The sequence below is a fragment of the Electrophorus electricus genome, chromosome 4 (assembly GCF_041902795.1).
Source record: "Electrophorus electricus isolate QZ-2024a chromosome 4, ASM4190279v1, whole genome shotgun sequence".
Lineage (NCBI taxonomy): Eukaryota > Metazoa > Chordata > Actinopteri > Gymnotiformes > Gymnotidae > Electrophorus > Electrophorus electricus.
The window spans coordinates 71,354-87,816 of record NC_137500.1 but is presented as its reverse complement, the minus strand read 5'-3'; the positions used below and the strand labels follow the sequence as shown (position 1 = coordinate 87,816).

At 40.7% G+C, this 16,463-nt stretch overlaps 1 protein-coding gene across 3 annotated transcripts; it reads right to left on the bottom strand.

Annotated features, from left to right (window-relative positions):
* Window positions 1-1,461: 1,461 nt before the first annotated feature.
* golph3l (golgi phosphoprotein 3-like) lies at window positions 1,462-16,181 on the bottom strand. 3 transcript variants are annotated; one of them, XM_081711721.1, is made up of 5 exons: window positions 15,630-16,181; window positions 12,253-12,430; window positions 8,002-8,133; window positions 4,310-4,424; window positions 1,462-4,182 (listed from the first exon to the last, which is right to left on the bottom strand). In XM_081711721.1, exons 2-5 carry the CDS (start codon window positions 12,424-12,426, stop codon window positions 3,749-3,751), a joined length of 855 nt encoding a protein of 284 aa, XP_081567847.1. In that variant the 5' UTR covers window positions 12,427-12,430; window positions 15,630-16,181; the 3' UTR covers window positions 1,462-3,748. The 3 variants fall into 3 exon arrangements, with proteins under 3 accessions (XP_081567847.1, XP_026885985.1, XP_081567848.1); XM_027030184.2 differs by having other exon boundaries at window positions 12,253-12,427; XM_081711722.1 differs by lacking the exon at window positions 8,002-8,133.
* Window positions 16,182-16,463: the final 282 nt, after the last annotated feature.

Here is a 16,463-nt window from a genome sequence, read left to right as displayed (position 1 = left end):
GGATAAGAGCATCTGCTAAATGCAAATGTTAAGACAACTTACATTTAGCTGACACTTTTATCCAAAGCGACTTACAATTATGACTGAGTACAACTTCAGCAATTGAGGGTTAAAGGCCTTGCTCAGGGGCCCAACAGCAGCAACTTGGCACTGCTTGAACCAGCAACTTTCCGATTACAAGTCTGGTACCTTAACCACCAAGCTACCACTGCCCAGTAAAACACACCTCTTCTCTCAACATTGTTCATAACCTTTTCTGTCATGTCACTAGTTAAATTCCTATTTCACTGTGTTCTGGAATTAAAATGTAACATAGTGTGTCTAAATACTTTACACCATTTTCTTTCTTCAGAGTTGTACACTGTCAAAAATTAAGCTGCATATTTGAATAGAATATGATGAAAAATCTCAAAAAATGTAAATTAATTATACAAATATATACAATTAAAACTGTGATTAGTCATATAGGCTTTCACCAAAGCCGCGTGTGATGCGCATGTCCAAGTCCCCCATTCATGAGTATATTTTACTAAAGAACCCCCCTTTCTGTTTAATACGATCCAATCGATTCGGTGAATATGTTCCCGAGTTCTGTAACATTTAAGTTTTAATGCAAATCTTAATAGGACATTGTATTATATAAAATGATATTTATTTTCAGTGTAATTCTCTCATATCTAGGTCGTTTTTTATAGCATTAAACTATTCTTTGTGAAAATAAAAGTGTTTGTGTGTGTGTGTATATTTAACCGCACTTACTTATTATTCCGCAGTGCCTACTGATTCAACTCAGCTAACTTCAATTTATTCACCTTTAAAGAAACGTTTAAAGTTTAAAGCTTTAATGAAATCTGGGTCTAGAACCCTGATGAGCAGTAGCGCAGAGAAAGAAACTATGTGAGGAGTCTAGAATCAAAATGAGGAATATTCTCTTTCCTTCTCTCCCTCTCTCACCCTTCCTCTTTCTCTCTACCACAGTCCTTTGCTCACTCTTGATTTGACCTTTGCCCTGTTGTGGGTATCCATTCACCTCAACATTCAACCCTGAGCTCACATGGTTGCCTAGGAATGGCTCTGTGCTCCTCAGTCTCCATAGTGCAGTATAGCATCTTTCCATTTGGAGTTTTGACTGTCAGTGCTACACTGTATGAGCTGATGTGAGGTCAGTGCTCCACCGTAAGAGCTGATCTGAGGTCAGTGCTCCACTGTAAATGCAGATCTGCAGTCAGTGCTCCACTGTAACAGCTGATCTGAGGTCAGTGCTACACTGTATAAGCTGATCTGAGGTCAGTGTTATTGCTGGTTTGTATTTGTTTATTTCTAGCAGACTGAAAGAGAGTGTGCTGGTGACCCTTGGGCTGTGACCTCTGCCATGCCACACCAAATCAGTGTAACCAAACCAGTGTAACTGCCCTAAAGGTCAGGTGGTCAGGAAGAGACAGTGGTACTAAAACAGCTTAAAACACTCAGTAACACATCCATTTAATCACATACACTCACACACGTGGACGAGGGGAACTTATGCTCCACCCCCAACATCACCCCCACCACTATGCATTCACCATAGTGTATGACTATGTATGTGACGAATAAACCGAACTTGAACCCTTTCTGCACTGGTTTCCATGGCAACAGCAAGGATAACAGAACATGTAATCGATCTGTGCTTGTAGCTGGAACTGTGATACTTTACCCACAAATATGCAAAAGAAATCCAGGTGGGACTTTATAATTTAAATACAGCAACATCTAAAACCAACTAGATAACAAATAAAGGAAGAAAGGTAAAGATACAAATAAAAACTCTTTAAAACACTAATACAAGTAGCAATAACTTCAATAATAAGACCTAAAGTGTAAATGATAATACCTAAGACAAATCACATAAAACATCAGGTACAGAACATAAAGCATAAGACAGATGACATAAGACATAAAGCATAATACATAAGAAAGAAGTTAAGGGAACAAAATGAAGAACTGCCCAGTCTGTGGATTATAAATTCTAAAAGAGATTAGTCTCTGATGTGAGATTACCCTCTGATGTGAGTTTACCCTCTGGTGTGAGATTACCCTCTGGTGTGAGTTTATCCTCTGGTGTGAGATTACCCTCTGGTGTGTGTTACATTGTGTGCACAGATGATGGAAACCCTTCTGAATCATTACTATTAAACCCTTCTGAATCATTATCTAAATGCTGTTATGCTTTAAAGAAATTATTGTTACTGAATTGAATCCATCTACTGTCATGGAAAACTGCACATTAGCACAGAGAAGCCTTGTAAACATGCTTTTCCCCCCAAACCATAATCAAAGGCTATTCACAGTAGCCACCTAGTGTCAATAAAACGGATCAGCAAGCTATGACACAAAAATAAGAGCATTGCAACCAATTTACAGGAGTAAATTGTTCCAATCATCATTCCAATCATTCTTCCTTACATTATGAAGCAGCCATTATACTGACACCTAGTGGTGTGGATGTTTCAGATTTTCTGTCCAAAATCTATTTTAATCATGGCTGCCATGTCGGGGACCTGCTATATGGATCATAAACTGGTTCATTTGAGGACTACAAAGAAACTTGATTCTTATGTGAGCTGTAGTTTATAGAAAAAAATATAACAATAATAAAATAATACATTTCATAAATATTGCTTGCTACTTTTTGGTGGTAAAAAGAACTTATTGTTCCTTTAAAGTTACCACTAAAAAAAGATGAAAATATATTTTCACTTTTAAAGAACAAACATCCACAAGACCAAACTTCTGCTGGTTGTCTGAACAGCAGAGTCCCCTGACACCTTCAAATTCAGACTGAAGACTTATCTATTTGTGGAGCATTTAAATGAACACTAATCCTACACTTATTAATATTAATATTAATATTAATATTAATACTACTATTGATTAACTGAATGCTTTGAGCACAGATTGCTGGTGTTGCACTCATTCTGTGCTCATTCTGTAATTCCTTCTAGGCATAATGAGTAAATGACAAAACACTTTTGTAAGTCGCTCTGGACAAGAGCGTCTGCTAAATGCTGTAAATGTAAACATAAATATCTCATCTAAATGGACTTTGACTGCAGTGTTCAATAGACACTGGTGCATGTAGAAGTCTGTGACATTCATAAGTGTATGGAAGTGTTTTTATTTTTTAGCTACTGGAGCAGTCTGGGAAAATAAATGTACAGATTGGGAACCCTAACCCCTAATCCCTAAACCCAGCCAGTAGAAGATTGGGAACCCAAACCCCTAAACCCTAAACCCACCCATTAGGGGATTGGGAACCCTAACACACATGCGTGTGTGTTATTGTATGTTAATGAGCCCATAATTATATAAAATATGGATATAGTTTTATAACTAACACTAATGCCATGATCATGTATGATTCTTACAGATATACTGGACAGTAACTGCACTCAGACCTGTTACACACCAGAAACTTTCAGTAAATATAAATGTCATAGCAACAAAGTTAAATGTATAAAAAACAAAACCAGACAAGAGTGTCCAGCCTCCACCTCCTCATATCAGCGCGTACACAGCAGCAGCTCAAGGTGAGTTTTACCTTCACCTTTCACAGTTCAACTTCTCAGCTCCTGTCTCGCAGATTTAAAAATGGTACAAATGCAAAACTTTGACACCTCATGTGGGCATTACATCATCTACTTAAGAGCCCCACACAGCCAATCATTAGTTTTCTTGCTGGTGAGTCAGTAGGGGGTGCTGTGGGATTTTTTCAGCGTCTGTTAAAGGCAGCCATCACTGCCCAGATCATCTCCTCACCAGGGGTTGTGACCTTTGCACTCTGCAGGTCAGGGTTGGCATCCAGTAGGCGCTGGGTTCGCTGAGTGGCGGTTTCATAGTTGTCATCGGGAAGTGATGTGAGGGCGTCGTCAAGCACGTTGGAGGCTTGGGCCAGCAGCAGCAGGGCGAGGCTGCGTGGGGGTACGTGTTGCAGGTCACTAGTCCAGCGGTCCAGCAGTGAGGCCTGCAGGCGCTGCAGAAGACGCTCCTTCTCCCCACTGTCCACCAGGGGGTGCGTCGTCACGTCAAACAGCACGAAGTTCTGCTTCTCCGTCGTTAGGACACCCTTCTCTACCAGGCTCTTGGCCAAACGTTCACGCACCTGTTGTATCTGGAAGTGCATCTTCAGAGGGTTCCAGGATTCCCCTGCATGAAAAATAGACATTAGAACACACACAAACACATACACACACCACACACACAATCTCTCTCTCTCTCACACTCACACACACACACACACACACACACACACACACACACAAGTTATTGTCACCTGTGAGTAGATCAATCCAGCTGGTCACGGTCTCTGGAGGCTGTGTGTTCTTGATGTGCTTCAGTGCCTCATCCAGCAATACATCTCCTGTTGGGGCAGCTGATATAAACAATACCTGGAGACAGGACAGGAGAGGACAGGAAAGAGAGGGAGGAGAGGAGTGGACAGAGGAAAGATGAGTGTGTGTAATGTGTATAATAGTATGTGTGTAGTGTGTATGATGGTGTGTGTTTGTAGTGTATATGATGGTATGATGGTATGTGTGTAGTGTTTATGACGGTGTGTGTGTAGTATGTAGTGTGTATGATGGTATGTGTGTGTAGTGTGTATGATGGTGTCTGTGTGTAGTGTGTATGACGGTATGTGTGTGTAGTGTGTATGATGGTGTGTGTGCAGTGTGTATGATGGTATGTGTGTAGGATGGTATGTGTTTAGTGTGTATGGTGTGTTTCATGGTGTGTGTCTGTGCAGTGTGTATGATGGTATGTGTGTGTAGTGTGTATGATGGTGTCTGTGTGTAGTGTGTATGACGGTATGTGTGTGTAGTGTGTATGATGGTGTGTGTGCAGTGTGTATGATGGTACGTGTGTAGGATGGTATGTGTTTAGTGTGTATGGTGTGTTTCATGGTGTGTGTCTGTGCAGTGTGTATGATGGTATGTGTGTGTAGTGTGTATGATGGTGTGTGTGTGTAGTGTATATGATGGTATGTGTGTGTAGTGTGTATGGTGTGTTTCCTGGTGTGTGTGTGTCTTGTGTGTATGATGCTGTGTGTGTAGTGTGTACGATGGTGTGTGTGTGTGTAGTGTGTACGATGGTGTGTGTGTGTGTGTAGTGTGTATGATGGTATGTGTGTGTAGTGTGTTTCATGGTGTGTGTGTGTGTGTGTGTGTAGTGTGTATTATGGTGTGTGTGTGTGTGTAGTGTGTATGATGGTATGTGTATGTAGTGTGTATGATGGTATGTGTGTAGTGTGTATGGTGTGTTTCATGGTATGTGTGTGTCTTGTGTGTATGATGGTATGTGTGTGTAGTGTGTATGATGGTATGTGTGTGTAGTGTGTATGGTGTGTTTAATGGTGTTTGTGTGTGTATATGTAGTGTGTTTTATGGTGTGTGTGTGTAGTGTGTATGATGATATGTGTGTGTAGTGTGTATGATGGTGTGTTTCATGGTGTGTGTGTGTGTGTGTGTGGTGTGTATGATGGTATGTGTGTGTAGTGTGTAGTGTGTATGATGATATGTGTGGTATGTGTGTGTAGTGTGTAGTGTGTATGATGATATGTGTGGTATGTGTGTGTAGTGTGTAGTGTGTATGATGATATGTGTGGTATGTGTGTGTAGTGTGTATTATGGTGTGTGTGTGTGTGTGTGTAGTGTGTATGATGGTATGTGTGTGTAGTGTCTATGGTGTGTATTATGGTGTGTATGATGGTATGGGGTGTAATGTATGTGTGTGTGGTTTGTATGATGGTATGTGTGTGTAGTGTGTATTATGGTGTGTTTGCTGTGTGTATGATGGTATGTGTGTGTAGTGTGTATGGTGTGTTTCATGGTGTGTGTGTGTGTGTTTGTGTAGTGTGTATGATGGTATGTGTGTGTAGTGTGTATGGTGTGTTTCATGGTGTGTGTGTGTGTGTGTGTATGTAGTGTGTATGATGGCGTGTGTGTAGTGTGTATGATTGCGTGTGTAGTGTGTATGGTGTGTTTCATGGTGTGTGTGTGTGTGTGTAGTGTGTATTATGGTGTGTGTGTGTGTAGTGTGTATGATGGTATGTGTATGTAGTGTGTATGATGGTATGTGTGTGTAGTGTGTATGGTGTGTTTCATGGTATGTGTGTGTCTTGTGTGTATGATGGTATGTGTTTGTAGTGTGTATGATGGTATGTGTGTGTAGTGTGTATGGTGTGTTTCATGGTATGTGTGTGTCTTGTGTGTATGTGTGGTATGTGTGTGTGTAGTGTGTATTATGGTGTGTGTGTGTAGTGTGTATGATGGTATGTGTGTGTAGTGTCTATGGTGTGTATTATGGTGTGTATGATGGTATGGGGTGTAATGTATGTGTGTGTGGTTTGTATGATGGTATGTGTGTGTAGTGTGTATTATGGTGTGTGTGCTGTGTGTATGATGGTATGTGTGTAGTGTGTATGGTGTGTTTCATGGTGTGTGTGTGTGTGTGTGTGTGTAGTGTGTATGATGGTATGTGTGTGTAGTGTGTATGGTGTGTTTCATGGTGTGTGTGTGTGTGTGTAGTGTGTCGTGTGTATGATGGCATGTGTGTGTAGTGTGTATGATGGCGTGTGTGTAGTGTGTATGGTGTGTTTCATGGTGTATGTGTGTGTAGTGTGTATTATGGTGTGTGTGTGTGTGTAGTGTGTATGATGGCATGTGTGTGGTGTGTGATGGTACATGCCTGTAGTGTGTACGTTGTGTGTGTGTGTGTGTGTGTGTGTGTGTGTGTGTGTGTGTGTGTGTGTGTGTGTGTGTGTGTGTGTGTGTGTGTGTCTTTGTAGTATTTGTGATGATGTGTGTGTGTTTACTGGAGACTGAGTGATTTTGATGATTCATGATCACTGGTTGAGAAGGAGACAAGCCCTACTAGCAAAACAGGTCACATTACTGAAGAGGTATGAGAACAGGGTAAAACACACACTCTTTCTTGTGACACAGGCACAGCACTTTATACACTACTACACGCACTACTGCACAATTACTCAGACTACTACATATGCTACTACACACACTACTGCACAATTACTCAAACTACTACACACATTACTATTACTCAGACTACTACACACACTATTACACACACTACTATTACTCAGACTACTACACACTACTACACACATTTCTATTATTCAGACTACTACACACACTACTATTACTCAGACTACTACACACACTACTACACAGCCTACTACACACAACAGTACACACACTAATAAACTTCTACAAACACTATCATGCACACTATTACACACATTAACATTACTAGAATACGACACATACTATGACACACACTACTCACACTACTAAACCACTACAAACATTATTATACAAACTACTATACTACGATACACACTCTTACACACACTAGAGCCCAACATATAAACTGGGGCCCAGTGTGTTGACAGACCTCACAATGCCGGCCTGGATATTTTATTCTCCACCTACAAGACGTAACTTTACATTCATTCTCTGTCCCTTACTCTAGTATTTAGTGTAGCGGGACCTAAACTGGAACACTATCCCTGCTTACCCTGCCTGCAACTTGTGATATTTGTTTACACACTTTGAAAAGAGCTATAGTGCAGGGTATACACATATCTAAGGAGTGCTGAAATAACTCTAACCCTAACCCGAGTGCTGAAATAACCCTAACCCTAACCCCTAACCCTAATGCTAACACTAACACCAACACTAACCCTAACCCTAACCCCTAACCCTAACCCTAGTGCAGGGTATACACATGTGTAAGGAGTGCTGAAATAACCCTAACCCCTAACCCTAACCCTGTGTGTGTGCGTGTGTGTGCATGTGTGTGTGAGAGAGCGAGAGAGAGAGAAAGAGAGAGAGAGAGAAAGAGAGAGAGAATACCTTGCGGTCCAGTAGTTTCCTCTTTCTCATGGTCTGGCGTTCAAGGTGGATTGTGTGTGTGTGTGTGTGTGTGTGTATGTGTGAGAGAGAATACCCTGCGGTCCAGTAGTTTCCTCTTTCTAGTGGTCTGGGGTTCGAGGTGAATTCTCCCCCTCAGTGCCAGCTCCACCAACATGGCCCCCCTCAGGCCAGACGAGATGCAGTCATTCCAGAATGAAGTATAACCCTGACGCCCAGCATCAGAACACACACACACACATATTACATTGGAATACACACACACACACACACACACACACACACACACACACACACACACACACATATATTACAATAGAATGCACACACACACACACACACACACACACACACACACACACACGCATAGTCCATTAGAACACTCACACAATCAGAGCTATCAGAGCACATACATACACAGACACACATGTCATCAGAAAGCACACCATCACAGTATGTTATCAGAACACACACATACACCCTTGCTCGTTCTACAGGTCAAAAGAACTCCATCTAGACACTTAGAGGCTTAAGGAAACCAATTATTCCTTGTAATCCCATGGATATGTCTTGTTCCGCAAAGACCCTAACCCCTAACCCTAACCCATAGATATATCAGAGCTTCACAAAGACCCTAACACCTAACCCTAACCTTCCCATAGACATATCTGAGCTTCACAAAGACCCTAAGCCCTAACCCTAACCTTTTAACAAACAGTGGTCAGTGTGGTGTAAATAAACCTGTGTTGAGGCTGGTCAGTGTGGTTTAAATTAACCTGTGTTTAGGCTGGTCAGTGGTCAGTGTAGTGTAAATAAACCTGTATTAAGGCTGCTCAGTGGTCAGTGTGGTGTAAATAAACCCATGTTAAGGCTGGTCAGTGGTCATTGTGGTGTAAATAAACCTGTGTTAAGGCTGGTCAGGGGTCAGTACAGTATAAATAAACCTTTGTTAAGGCTGGTCAGGGGTCATTGTGGTGTAAGTAAACCTGTGTTAAGGCTGGTCAGAGGTCAGTGTGGTGTAAGGGGGCGGGCAGCAAATGTGGGCAGTGTGGATGTGAAGTGAAAGAACTTTCACAGAACCCATCATGCTTCTTCTGCAACTCTGTTATCTTTCAGTTGAAGAGACTCATATCTTTGGGATGTTAACACATGGTTGTTCTCTCCCTGGGGACAGAGGGGATCACATAAATGAAGTAGGGTATTTAACCTAGGAATCTAACTAAAATAAACAATAACAATAAATAAATAAATCTAATCCCTATGCAATGTTCAGAACAGGAAAGACACTCACAGATGAATGGAAGAAGTTTATTTATGCAGAGAATATAGTTAGAGGGAGAATCCAAAACACTAGTGAGAGAGCCAGTCCAAAAATCCAATATCCAGAGAATGAAATACAACCAAATGGAGAGAATAGAGGGAAAAGGCCAGACACCCAACAGGGGTTCCTAAGAAACAGATGGTCTTAAATAAGCACGGTTAATAAGGAACAGGTGAATTCAATAGTCAGGTGAGGATGACCGAGTAAGTGATCTGTGATTGGTGGAATGTTGCTCCTTGTTATGAACAGGATTCTGGAAAATGTAGTGATATTGATTGTTGGCTGAGGTGGGAGAAACTGGTTGCACAACACCCTACACCAGGTAAACAAATGGATAGATTTAACAATAATAATGAATAAACATAAAACTGCATACATACAGAAATGTTAAACAAAAAATGCTGAGGAAAAACACTGAAGATGCTGGCATATTTACACTGTAAAAGAAAAATAAAGTTGATATATCATAAACAGTCAGTCAGGCAAGTCAGTCAGGCAAGAAACAGCAACTGGAAATTCCATTAAAATATTACAACTTAATGGTAAATAAACAGCCATTTAGCCAATGCATGTTTAAAACTACTCTGAACTTGTAATTGTTTAAGAAAAACCAGAAGTTTGTTCCACATAGCTGCTGCAGTATACAAAAACATGTTTTTGCCAATTAAGTCTAAATGGCAAAAGGTTAGTTGCACTCCCTCTAGTTGCATAAAGTTGTCAAATCTAGTAATGCAGCTTTTGTATTTTAAAATTATGTATTTTGTCAGTATCAAATTTAAAGATTTTATTATCCTACCTCAAGAACGAAAAAAAAAGTTTACCTCTGTTTTGAGGATGGGTTAAGGTTATGGTAAACCCATGAGAGTTAGGGTTAGGTGTTAGGATTAGGGTTAGGGTTAGGTGTTAGAATTAGGGTTAACCCAGGAGGATGGGTTAGGGTTAGGGTAAACCCATGAGGGATAGGGTTAGGGTTATGGTTAACTCAGGACGATGGTTTCCCTGTTAGGTTAGGGTTAGGGTTAGGTGTTAGGATTAGGATTAGGGTTAGGTGTTAGGAGTAGGTATAACTCAGGACAATGGCTTTCCTGTTGGTCCTACCACGGTCATTACTGCTTGAACTCTGGACCCAAACATTTGTCAAACTGCTCTGTGACAATGTGTGCTATAAAATGTGAGATGAATGAATCTGACTTAACAGTGTAGCCTTGCTTTTTTGCTCTTTGTGGCATTGCACAGCTAATCCGCACAAATAAAGCCAGGACAACGAATCTGAAAACTGGACTTTTCAATCTGAAGCTGGACACTTGGCAACCACAAAGTCATAGTAATATGCGTTTATTTTGGGTTACTGCTTCAGATTCAAGTAATTTTTTATGAATAAGTGAATAAGTATGGAGATTTAATAAGTGAATAAGTATGGAGATTTGATGAGATGTGTCAAATCAAGAGTCACTACACCACTACAGAAACTGTCCCAGAATTGGAGTTCCCACCCAGACATGTCTGTCTGTTGCTCTCTCGCTCGCTCTCTCTCTCTCTCTCTCTCTCTCTCTCTCTCTCTCTCTCTCTCTCTCTCTCTCTCACACACACACACACACACACACACACACACACACACACACACACACACACACACAGAGTTTAGAATGTACAGCAGTAATCAAATAGTACCCAGGATGTTTGCTCAGATTGTTTAAACACAAATAGCAGAAACAGAACAGAAACCTGTTCAGCTGTGCAGCCTGAAGTCTCACACAACAGCAGTAATGGTGATATTAGAGCTGTCTGAACCTCAACATGACTTATTGGAGCTGAGTAATAAGAGTACAGCAAAGAGTATGTACAGCAGATAGTGTGTACTGTAGACTGTATGCATATGTATTGTATATGTACTGTAGATATTATGTACTGCCGAGAGGGTGAACTGTGTGCATGTGAGCTGGTGTTGTGTTGTGTGGACACGTGTGTGTTATTGATTGTGTGTGTGTTTGCACATGCAGTGTTAGTGTGTGTGAATATTTTGTGTGTATGTACTGAAAACTAAATACTGCAGAGTGTGTAGTGCAGTACAGGATATAGTTTAGACTATATGAACTGCAAACAGTATGTACTGAGGACTGTTTACTGCAGACAGTATGTACATACAGCAGAACGTATATTTACAGCAGAGAAAAGTGCATGAACTACAGACAGTATATACTTCAAACAGTGTGCACTACAGACAGTATACTGTGTGTGGCTGTGTGTGTGAGAGCATGTATGTTGATTATGTGTGTGCATGCATGCGTCCGTTTGTGTACACCTGTGTCTAGGTGAGTGAGTGTGTGCACCTATGTGCAGATGAATGAATGTGTGTGTGTGAGTTTGTATGTGCAGGTATGTGTGCAAGTATTTGTGTGTGTGTGTACATACCTATGCATGTATGTAGACGTATGTGAGTGTACATCTTTCTCCGCGTGTGTGTGTATGTGTTCATTTATGTGTGCGTTCATATGTGTTCATGTGTATGTGTGTGTGTACATGTGTTAATTTGTGTGTGTGAGTATATGTTAATGTGTGTGTGTGTGTGTGTGTGTGTGTGTTCGTGTGTGTATATGCTTGTGTGTATGTGTGTGTGTGTTTGTATGTGTTCATGGTTGTTCATGGTGTGTGTTTGTGTATGTGTGTATTTGTTAATGTGTGTGTATATGTTTGTGTGTGTGTGTATATATGTGTCCATGTGTTCTTGTGTGTGTGTGTATATATGTGTTCGTGTTTGTGTTAATGTGTGTTTGTGTTCATGGTGTATGTATGTGTTAATGTGTGTATATGTTCATATGTGTGTGTGGGTTCGTGTGTGTGTATGTGTTAATGTGTGTATCTGTTCGTGTGTGTATGTTCATGTGTGTGTGTGTTAATGTGTGTATATGTTCAAGTGTGTGTGTGTGTCTGTGTGTGTGTGTGTGCACATGAGTTCATGTGTGTGAGTGTGTGTGTGTACGTGGGTGTGGGTGTGTGTTTGTGTACCGCTTTATCTTTTAGCCCGAGCAGAAGCACCTCCTCCATCAGAGTGAATCGTAGTCCTTTAGAGTCATCTACATCATCATCTGTGGCCCCGCCCCTCTGTCCCTCCTCTTCGTTTGAACTCCGCCTCTCCAGAGGCGTGTCAGAACGCCGATTCCTCTTAGTCAGAGTTGTCATTCTGCTACCCACCGAACCAAATGAAAGGTTTGATAGTGTTAGTGAAACCTTATCTTATTTTTAAAAAATTTTGAACCCTGTTGTCTTACCACAGCTGGGTATGACTAGATGATGTTTACTGTGTTGTGTAAATATTTATGTGTGCTTGATTAGTCCTGCCCTGTCACTTTATGATCTGCTGGAATATGCTAATTGGATACTGGAGACTACATGTTGGTACCACATGTACTTGATATGTCCAGATAAACTGTGTAGAGCATGTGGAAGAAAACAACAAAGACAGACACTGGATTACATGGCTGGTAGAAATAAGATCACAGATGAAAAATCTACTCATCTATCAATGCGTTCCTCACCCTGACCTTGACCCTAAAGCTAATCTTAGGAGCACTTGCTGCACCTGACAAACATAGGACCATGAGACGTTTTTCAGACAGAAATGCTCCTTTTGGCCCAGAGACTGCTGCAAACATATGTCATAGAATACAGCAACACCAGAGTCACACCAAGAGCAGATATGCAGCCATAGAACACTGTGAAACAAAATACAGCTGTATGACAAAACACAGCTCTATGAGGCAGAACACAGCTGTTTGACACAGAATAAAGCTGTATGAGGTAGAACACAGCTCTATGACAGAATACAGCTCTACAACACAGAACACAGCTGTATGAGGCAGAACACAGCTCTATGACAGAACAGCTGTTTGACACAGAACACAGCTGTATGAGGCAGAACAAAGCTCTAAGACAGAAAACAGCTCTATGACACAGAACATTTATATTTACATTTACAGCATTTAGCAGACACTCTTATCCAGAGCAACTTACAAAAGTGCTGTCATTTACTCATAGAATATATTCTAGTACAGTAGGTTAGAATCAGACATACCAATGAACTAGAATACTGTAGAATATAGGGATGAATGCTCATACCTAGAAGTACAAAATACAGGTCTATCTTAAACAATGATAAGTGCTATAAACAATAAGTGCTAGAGTTTGTTAAACAACATAAACAATACCCTACAGTAAGTATTAATTTAGTCAGTCAATATGTGAGCAGTGTCAGTTGTCCTTTAAATATTCTGCAAATAGATGGATCTTCAGTCTGCGTTTGAAGACTGCAAGGGACTCTGCTGTCTGAACAGCAAGTGGGAGTTCATTCCACCATCTTGGAGTCAGGAAAGAAAATAGTCTCGATGCCTGTCATCCATGAGACCTGAAGCAAGGTATTTCAAGCCAAGCCGTACTTGAGGTTCGAAGTACTCGAGGTACGGATCGGGCTTTGACCATTGACCTCATGTATGAAGTGGCTGGTCCATTTTTAGCTTTGTAGGCAAGCATCAAGATTTTAAATCTGATGCGTGCAGCTACAGAGAGCCAATGAAGGGAGCGCAGCAGTGGAGTAATGTGTGAACTTCGGAAGATTGAAGATCAGTCATGCTGATGCATTCTGGACAAGTTGTAGAGGTTGATGGCACTTAGAGGAAGACCAGCAAGTAGCGATTTGCAGTAGTCTAGCTTTGAGATCAAAAGAGACTGCACAAGCACCTGGGTAGCTGGGTAGAACACAGCTTTACGAAACAGAACACAGCTCTGTGACACAGAACATAGCTGTATGACAGAACACAGTACTACGACTAACAGCACAGTGCTATGGCACAGAACATAGCAAAATTACTTAAAATGCAGCAGGAAGACATAAAATAATTGGCATTCTGTTATTTTGTGTATCATGCAATATTCACTGTCATAGTGTGGTATTCTGGATTTTTAAAACTCTAGTCCTTACACACTTTGGCTCTGTACATTTTAAAAATGTCACTGCTCTAGAAGACCTGAACCAGCTCATCAACTCTATCTGGCTCAGAGGTTGGATGGAGGGTGTTGGTGCAGAGTGTTAAAATGCAGGCCAGTGGGGCCCCAGAACAGAATCTGAAAACCCCCTGAAAAGAGCACTGTGACTTCAAACACTGAATGAAGTCACAAAATGATAGAACTTCTGATTACAATAGCACATAGCACTATGACAGATCATAGCACTATGACATGGAACATATGACTGTGATATAGATTGCAGCACTATTGCAGAACATAACACTATGTCATACATCACAGAACTATGACAGAACACGACACTGTCAAACAGCACAGCACTATGACAGAACATAATAGCACTATGATATAGCATATAATACTGTCATACCTCACAGCACTATGACATAAAATACAACACTATGTCATACATCACAGCAATATGACACAGAACATAACACTATTTTATACATCATAGCACTATGACAGAATATAACACCATGACATAGATCACAGCACTATGACATAGAACACTATGACACAGATCACAGCACTACAACACAACACTTTGACATAGATCAGACACTATGACATAGAACACAGCACTGTGACAAAGATCAGAGCACTATGACATAAAAGCAGTTCCCTGGCAGAGAATACATCACCTTAATATGGAATACAGTGGCTATGACATACTATGGTATAACATAGGATATTGCACTTATATAGAAACATTGTTTCACAGAATACAGCATTATGACTGAATAAAGAAATGTTTGGTAAACACTAGATAAAAGAGTGTGTTTCCCAAGATGTTGAAGTCCTGGTGAAAGGGCCTGTTGAGTTTTAAGGTGGAAGTGTGGACTCTTCACATTCAAATACATAATTTGAATTTGCCTGAGGAGATAAACTCACTCTTTGTCTGCGGGAGAACTAGACTCTGTGGTGATGAATGTTTGTGTCTGAACTAAAAAGGTCTGCAGTGAGAGTATGAATGCTTTCTGCCTCCATATGCTTTGGTCACAATAAATAAGAGAAGTGCTTTACTCAGTCCTTCATATTTACATTTACAGCATTTATCTGACTTGTTTATCCAAAGCGACTTACAGTTATGACTGAATACAACTTGAGTAATTGAGGGTTAAGGGTCTTGCTCAGGGACCCAATAGTGGCGACTTGAACTGGTAAGCTTCCCATTGCAAAGGAGTACCCCATAATCAATTCACATAATTCTCTGTGTAGCAAATAAGTACCACTTCAGAAAATTATGGGGGAAAACGGTTTGATTGTACGTTGTTGTTGTCATTAAACATCATAATTAATGTTCTTACTAGTCAGTAGGTTATTAACCTCCTGACTGATGTGTTCTTACACATAACACTTACCTCGTTTATCGCGAACAAAGACAGCTGTCCTGCAGTACTTAAGAGCGGTCCTCACACACAAAAATATATATTTAAAACTTAAATAGCCTACCTATACTTTGCTGACACTACACGAATAATAAATAATTTAGTGTTTCTGCGACCAGTGGTGTGGAATCCTGCTCTTTTGTGAACGGCGCGGATCTAAAGCGACTAAAGTTAGAAAACCTGTTTCTTTGCCGGCAATACACGCCCTACTCGTCAAAGTTCCTTTACCGGCGTGGGCGGAGTGGCTCCGTAACCTGCTACGGTGACATGGAATACCTAGCATTTTAGGACAAGAAGGCCTTTACTGATATACATAATAGTACATTACTCAATACAGCTGTCCAGATGAGAGCAGTTGTATTTCCTTTAAACTAGAAAGTGAATAAAAGAAAATGAAATAAAAGAACCACCAAATGTGAGCGTGTGAAGCAGGAAACGCAGTTACTGTGTTATGAAAGAGTTGTGCATGCATGCCACCACACCACATGCCAAAGTAAATCCTACCGCGTGCCACTGTAAATGTGAGCACGCCAAGTGAATTCGCCTATTTAAACACACACTATTATCATTTATTAGCTAGATAGATAAATTGGCAATGTTAGATGCATATTTCTTTCGAATTTCATTTTCTGTATGTAACATTGCCAGTGTTTGTTTGTTTTTTGCGAATAATATGGCATTTGAATGTTAGTGTTACTGAAGTACGGTCGGATTCTCACTGTAAATACATGTAAATGCTGTTTCTCTACTGATCATCGCACGCTCCTGTCACAGACACACCTGCTCGGGTCATCTGTGTAATAGTGT

Excerpts from the sequence above, each read along its gene's own strand:
- golph3l (XM_081711721.1), bottom strand. The coding sequence starts at position 12,426 with ATGACAACTCTGACTAAGAGGAATCGGCGTTCTGACACGCCTCTGGAG. Across the intron at positions 8,134-12,252 it reads TCGGGCTAAAAGATAAAGCG|GGTTATACTTCATTCTGGAA; the intron begins GTACACAAACAC and ends GCTGGGCGTCAG. Across the intron at positions 4,183-4,309 it reads CTGGATTGATCTACTCACAG|GGGAATCCTGGAACCCTCTG; the intron begins GTGACAATAACT and ends TTTTTCATGCAG.